Source organism: Limulus polyphemus, unplaced genomic scaffold (assembly GCF_000517525.1).
Source record: "Limulus polyphemus unplaced genomic scaffold, Limulus_polyphemus-2.1.2 Scaffold2102, whole genome shotgun sequence".
NCBI lineage: Eukaryota > Metazoa > Arthropoda > Merostomata > Xiphosura > Limulidae > Limulus > Limulus polyphemus.
The window spans coordinates 1,547-9,223 of record NW_013667712.1 but is presented as its reverse complement, the minus strand read 5'-3'; the positions used below and the strand labels follow the sequence as shown (position 1 = coordinate 9,223).

General features: G+C 30.2%; 1 protein-coding gene across 2 annotated transcripts; it reads left to right on the top strand.

The window, feature by feature from the left end:
- The first annotated feature begins 2,388 nt into the window (after positions 1–2,388).
- LOC106465953 (NFU1 iron-sulfur cluster scaffold homolog, mitochondrial-like) lies at positions 2,389–7,260 on the top strand. Of its 2 annotated transcripts, none has more exons than XM_013926200.2 (5): positions 2,389–2,488; positions 3,918–4,072; positions 4,961–5,163; positions 6,084–6,198; positions 7,091–7,260. In XM_013926200.2, exons 1-5 carry the CDS (start codon positions 2,400–2,402, stop codon positions 7,243–7,245), a joined length of 717 nt encoding a protein of 238 aa, XP_013781654.2. In that variant the 5' UTR covers positions 2,389–2,399; the 3' UTR covers positions 7,246–7,260. The 2 variants fall into 2 exon arrangements, with proteins under 2 accessions (XP_013781654.2, XP_022249630.1); XM_022393922.1 differs by having other exon boundaries at positions 2,394–2,488; positions 3,930–4,072.
- Positions 7,261–7,677: the final 417 nt, after the last annotated feature.

The window sequence follows — 7,677 nt, the reverse complement described above, 5'->3', positions numbered from 1 at the left end:
TTAGAGTTCATCTATGATTTATTTCACTTTCTAGTTCTTTCTATTTATTTGTTCGATAAACTTTACAAAATATAATAAGCAATAAGGTGAAATAAAGATAAAATTAAAACGATTTTACAATTCATTTTATATTTAAGAATTTAAAAAAAGTCGTTTTTGGTTGATACTTTTATCAAAGATAGAAATAAAATATTGTTTTAATGACACAGATGAAGAGAGTGAATCAGTGGTATGGAGAGCTTGGCAGATTTCAAGAAGACGAAACAGCATTTAGACTGGTTTAATCCTGTCCATAGTAGCTGTTTTAACATAAAACATACTTCAGTTTGACTAGAAAAATTAAGAGACAACACTAAAATTATTTCTAAGACAGAGAGTTTGAGACAATTAATCATAATATTGTACTTTAATATCTGGGTACAATAATACATGTTCACTACATCTTTACTTATTATCAAGTATGTATAAGTGAACTAGGATTGTGCAAAAATGAATATGACAATAGAATAAATGAAATGTATTTTTGTAGTTTTATCATTGTTATGGAGCATGGAGTAGACATGTGGTAGAGCTGGGGATTTCGGAGCTGACAAGCCGGGTTCTAATCCGTCCAATTACCACAAAATATTTCCAGCACTTTAAGCTGTAGGTGCGTTATTAAAGTAACAGCCAATCCCTACGTTGATGGTAGTGTGTTGCTAACTAGCTGCCTCTTATCTGATCAGTACCTCAAATTTACGGACGGCTGCAAGTAGACTTAGTATTTTTGTTATCAATGCAAAATATTTTACAATAAACATTATACTTTATAGTATGTTTGAAAATAAGGAACTTTCCAAAAGCATTATTATTTAAACAAACTCAAACTGTATATAGTTTTTATGGGCATTTGGTACAAATTTTCCCTAAAACAATATTTAAAAAGAATCTTGTTCGTGACATATGTGTTTCTACATTCAGGCAATCTGATACCTTCCGTCTCTGATGGCTTAGCGGTAAGTCTGGGAGCTTATAACGCTAAAACTCTGGTTTGAATACTCATAGTAAGCACAGCAAAAATATTCCATTATGTAGTTTTGACATAATTGCTAGGGGACAGGCACTTCTCTGGAAAAATTAAAATACAATAGTTATTGCTTCTTATGGTATTTAACGTTTTCTACATAGTCTACATTAATCTGACGAAACATTAGAATTTTTTTTTTTGCTTGAAATAGTCGCATGCCCCCACACCCCCGTAGCATTAGCTTTTGATTTCACAAGTTAGAACCCCACTTTCAAACATTCTGCGTACGCGTCTGATTATAGAAGTGGTTTTTGTCCATGACTGTGAACATGATGTTTTTACTATTGTCAAATTCGCCCTCGAAACAAACAATTTTGTTATTGAAAATGCATGCTACCATATTTCTCATAACACCTCAAAAAAGCATAAGTTTTATTTGTTGTTTGGTAAGTGGTTCGTCTTCATCCTTTTTATCAATTCTGCTACGCCCCTGATGTAATGATGCTGTTTTCAGACAAATATACTTCATTTAGTCAAATAAGTTAACAGGAAAAATAAACAAACTTAACAAATATTTATCAAATGACTCAAGCCAGACACGTTAAAAAATAAAAACACTAAGGAGTTAGTGCTAATCAAATATATTAACACGATTAAATTTTTATAGTTCGTTGAACCATAATTATGAGCTAATGCCTAGTAACTTCATAACATTTTATTATCTACTTACTACCAATATATTTAAATAACATTGTAAAGTAGGTGGTAGAAATTAGGGACAGAAGGTATTGACAATTAAGAAAAAATATCCTTTTTATCCTTCGTCTTATGATTAATTAAAAAAAGGAACAAAAATAAAGCACAAACATTTAAGAAAACATAATTCTAAAAAAAATTATTTTCATTCGAAGCATATATTTATATGCACTAACCATGGGTGAGGTTCAGGTTACAAAGTAACTTTAACATTGGGTTACTCTTGTCTTATCGAATAGTGAGATTTTACCGCCATTCTTATTGCGAAGCACAACCTTAATTTGTGGAGCGCGATTTAACAGAAACGGGATGATAACCAATAGCTCTCTGACACACAAGAACGTAATTTGAATTGATATTAACATAATAAAATAGATATAAGGAAAGCTCTGTGGTATCACAGAAGGTCCAAAAACAGATCATACATCAATGTTACGATAATAATATTATATCATATTTAAGAACAAAAACGAAACAATAACGCACGACATTATATTAGTGAAATTCAATATAATAAGTGGTGACAAATCAAATTTCACGAAAAACTTTTATCATATTACTTTGAAATTACAGAACATGTATAATATATTTATTTCCAGATTAATTTTCGTAAACATTACGAAACAGGGTAACTAAAATGGCGGCAATGAAAGCAAGTGGATGTAGTTTTGGTCGTATTTTTTCTTATACTCGTAGAAATGGTTTTAGTTCTCATCTTATGAACAGGTAATTAAAATATTGCAATATAGGTTCTGATTATTTCCGATTCACTAACTGTCATGTAAGTGTAACACGTTATATATTTTAAGCCTTACATAACTTTATGTGAGCCGTTTAAAACTTTATCCACTATGAGTCAGTTTCAGTCGTATCCGATTGACAACAGTCTAATGCACTTGCAAGTTATCAGTTAACTTATATAACTCAACCTTTTTTTTTAAACTAAGCAATAGAAAAATAAAAGTACATTGAACTAGTCTTTCTAAGATATTGCACATGTGTACAGTTAAAGGTTAAATAAACGTATTACAAATTATGAATATAATGTTTAAGTTTTAGGTAATATAGTGATAGGAAAAAAAAAATGTTTGAAAATCTTATTAAAAATAAAAATTGGCTGGAGTAATACCCACGACCATTCTGTATATTGTCAAATAAATAAAGGACTATATGACAAGTATGTTATGGTTGAATACTTGAGTATCATAAATGTTCAAATACGAGTTCTATTCTGTAAGTCACGAAGAAACAAGTCACCTCCATTCAGGAGTCACACTTTGGAACAAATAGTATGGGATTAATCAGCTTATTTCTACTATATTGTGATATATATGTTAGTTTTTCAGTGTTATTATATGTTTATACTGTTATACATATATGATTTATATTTTAATCACACTTCCAGTTTCATTTTCGTTAAAACACTAAACTAGCCATTTTTCCATCATAAAAAATGATAATACTGTTGAACTCAATTTATAGGCTTCAAGTTTCACGTTATTTTATGTATCATTTCAACTTTAGTATAACTGTGTGTATAAAAATAAATAATGCTGTGTTATTAATACCTTAAAAGTTTCATTTTTAAATTACTTAAGTACAGTTGATAATGATTACATTTCACTTGTTTAATCTGGTTCACACAATAACAGTAATTGTTCATGAAAATTGTGGACATATATAGCATCTAGACCACAACTTTTTCTGTTATATTCCAGCTGGCCTGAAGAGCCTTGTCAGTACTGTATATGGCAGAAGTAGAATGGTTTTACTTTCACTCATGGGTTGTTAGGATTTACGTACAAGTTACTAATTGTAAACTATAATTACATAATTTTAATGAGTGATATAGAGAAAATATTTCAAGAAAGTGAACAGAAGTCATAAAGTTGTATATTAAACTTGAGATCTCTTTATTTTCTATCTTAAAGTTTGTTCCTGAAAAGTAGTTTAGGGTCAACTCATCTTGGTTGAAAAATAAATCAGGAAAACAACTTGATCTCTGAATATTTTTGTGTTACTCACATATTTAGCCATTGTTACACAGTTTTGTTATTTAAACTCGTATAAAGTTTCATACATTTTTTGAACTATAAATGTAGGGTTTCCAGTAATAAATATATTTTTATATGTAATGATACTCTCTTTGTCATAGTTTTCTTCTTAGAGAAGGAATTCAACTTCAGAACCTGAGGCATCTTTATGGAATCCAGAGGTATCATCTGTGCAGAAGCATTAGTAACTGTGTTAGTAACAGGCCGCTTAAAAGAGTTCTTCAACTTATTGAGAAACCTCCCTTCCTTCAACCAGGTACGTGTGAGGTGTGTCTTACAATACATGCACTGTTCTTTATTTTAAGAACTGTGTTTGTAGAGCAATGTCATGCATTTTTTTTTCCCCAATTAAGTGTTATTTTAGTGCAAATATATTGTGTTTATAAAAAATTTATTGGCTTTTCAGGGAGAATGTTACTGCTTTTGGATAGTAGACGGTAGAGTTTCTGCATTGATTTAGGGTAATGGGCTGTTAAAAACTTGTATCTATGTTTCTTTTAACTCTGGGAGTTCTAACACATTGATTCTAATGGATATAATACAATATTTTTTTTTGTTAACTCTGTTGTAAAAAGAAACCTACACTTATTAAAATCAATTAAATAAAATGCAAAATTTACGTTTACACATTTTAAAAGCTTCATTAAATTAATGGAACAGACATGTTGGCCATGTTGAAATACATAGCAATCTTGATAAAAGTTTTTAAACTGTGTACAATTAAATTTATTTATGTTATTTAATTGATTTTAGCAGTAATACACAAGGCCAATTATCAACAAGGAAAGAAACATACACCTTGTATAATTTGCTCCTTCACAAATATTGTCTCTTTCTGTTAGTATTAAACTAATAAACAAGTACTTGAGACTTGGAATTAATGTGGTTTGTGATTTCATGGGAACAGTAATGTGATATGGCCTTATTGGCTGGTTGATCTTGCCATGTAGAAGTAAGGAAATGCTGTTAATTACACCTGCCTAATAAGGCAAACAAAATTTTAGTTTGGAACAATCATAAAAACTTATCTGTTGGTAGGGTAAAGTATATAATGATGTAAAAGCTTAAATTCTTATTAATATGACAGGTAAACAGTTCTTAATATTATTTTATACTAACTGACTGAATTGTACCTAATTTCTAGCTAGAACAATGTTCATTCAAACTCAAGACACACCAAATCCCAACAGCCTTAAGTTTTTACCTGGTTGTGCAGTGTTGGAGAAAGGTACAATGGATTTTCCTTCAGCTATGACTGCTCACAAATCTCCTCTTGCTCGTCAGCTCTTCAGCATTGAAGGTGTAAAAGCTATTTTCTTTGGACCAGATTTCATCACAGTTACTAAAGTAAATAGCCTCTCTTTTCTCTTAAGCTTTATAATTAATAACTTTAATAGTAATTTTAAGGTTAAAAACTTTATTGGAAAAAATGTTGTTCATATATAAAGATCTTTTTTTATTGTATTCTACTTGTTTAAGAAACATCTTGAGCACGATAAAAAAACCTTAATGTATCAGAATTAAGAGTTCTAAAAGAAACCCGTGTCATGACCAACAGATTGCTACAGTTTCAAACTTTATTAGCTTATGTTAATTATGTCACTTTAGTTGGGTGATTGGGTGTTAAAAGAAGGTTACTTCATATTATTTAAGGCTGGAAAAAAAGTATATTGTAGTTTTTAAATGTAGATCTATGTCAAATTAATATTAAGTTCCGAGCAGAGCAAACTACCTGTTTAGAGTGAAACTAAAATTCAACCTGATATTGGTAATTATTATAGCTGTTGAAATATACTTTTCTTATATTCTTTGTTATAAAAATTAGAATTCATTGTGTCATCAGTTGGGTAACCCCAATGTTAATGATATTTTTAACCATAATGGCAATATTATCTCACGAGGTTTGGCCAGCTTAGGAGACTTAAATTAATCTTAAATAGATCTGGGTGTTTAGTGGTAATTGTTAATTAATTAATTAACAGCCCCATTACTGAACTATATACATTCAGTTAATCTTGAATAAAGAAGCACATTATGCTAATATTATAATAAGTTGTGAAACAGTGATTTATAAGTATAATGGAGTGACTTATTTTTGGGGTATGAATAAATTATAATTAATCTTTGTGTTATTTAAAAGAAAGTTGTTCTGTACTTGACTGAAATTTGTAATTAATCATTAGGAAATTAAGAGTCATTTATTGAGTGGTTTTCTTGTAAGGTTGACACTGAGTTAGAGGATTTGAAATGTCTTGTTTTGACTCCAGGAAGAAGATGAAACAGAGTGGAAGGTTTTGAAACCCGATATTTTTGCTACAATTATGGACTTTTTTGCATCTGGATTGCCAGTTTTGACTGACGAACCTCCTCCGTCTGACACAGGTTTAGTAATGGCTATTTTGAAGTGCTCTTAGTATGTTTTAAGCATTGTGTTAAGTAAGAGCCAATCAGATAGTTATGAATGTTTGTCTTATAAGGAGCTCTAATATTTTACAGTTTTAACTTTTCTATGAAGAAAAATACCATTAAAACTTCTTGATTATTTAGAAAAATTGAAATGTGACCAACAGTTGCCTTGAAAAGAAAAAAAAGTTATATATTTTTAAAAATCTTATGGTAGATGGGATCTTTTATGTAAAACCTGAAATTACAGATTAAATAATTGTCTTTTATTATAAACTTTAGATTTGTCACAAAGGCAAGGAAAGTGGGTTACTCACATTACGTTTATACAGTAAGAGCTTTGTTGTCTGACATCTTCATATCCAGAAAACTCTTTTAACCAGACATTTCAACTCCTCCAAATACAAATGCTTGATTTAGCTTAGTAGTGCTGCTGTGGCTTTGTTAACATCCTTTCCTGCCGGCAAGATGCAGTCGCTAGCCACCTGTAGTGTGATTCACATTTAAAATACTGTACTTAAAAATGTTTTTTATGACATTTATTATTGTATAAGATTGTTATTGTTATAGATGATGTAGAAATACAGTACTTTAGAACATTAACTAGGTGTCAAAATTTTTTCCTGTTGAATATTGTAAAGAAAATGCTCTCATAACTGGAATTTTTGCTTATCTCGCTCCGCTTAGTTCTAGCAGATGCTGGATAATAAATTTTTTACTCTGGTGATCTATTAAAATAGAAGTAAAACATCTAAAACAGGAAACATTTATCAACTGTTAATGTGCAACTGATGATTTAGATCTACAAAAACTGTTGAAACCATTGTACAAAATTTGACTTTGGATGTAAGTTAAATTTTTTATTGTCCAGAAATTCAGCCAGAAGATAATGAAACAGTGCAGATGATAAAGGAGCTCCTGGAAACAAGAATTCGTCCAGTGGTCCAAGAGGATGGAGGTGATATAATTTTCATGGTAATAATAATAATCTATCTTACAGTCAGTTTTAAGTTTGATATCTGCTGATAGTTGTATGTTGTGGAAATGACGATTTGTCAAGAGATGAGTTTTTTGCTCGACATTTGGTCAGGTGAGACAAGTTTGAAATGTATAAGAATAATAGTCTTAAGTCCCTAATTTGATCGAAGTTTGAATGTAAGTATAGATTTCAAACAAAACACCTCACTACTACCATTACTTGTGGCAATATAAGTATATATTTCAAACAAGACACCTCACTACTACCATTACTTGTGGCAATATAAGTATAGATTTCAAACAAGACACCTCACTACTACCATTACTTGTGGCAATATAAGTATAGATTTCAAACGAGACACCTCACTACTACCATTACTTGTGGCAATATAAGCATAGATTTCAAACAACTTGCCGTTACTGTAACTTGTAGCATTATAAGCATAGATTTCAAACAACTTGCCGTTACTGTAACTTGTA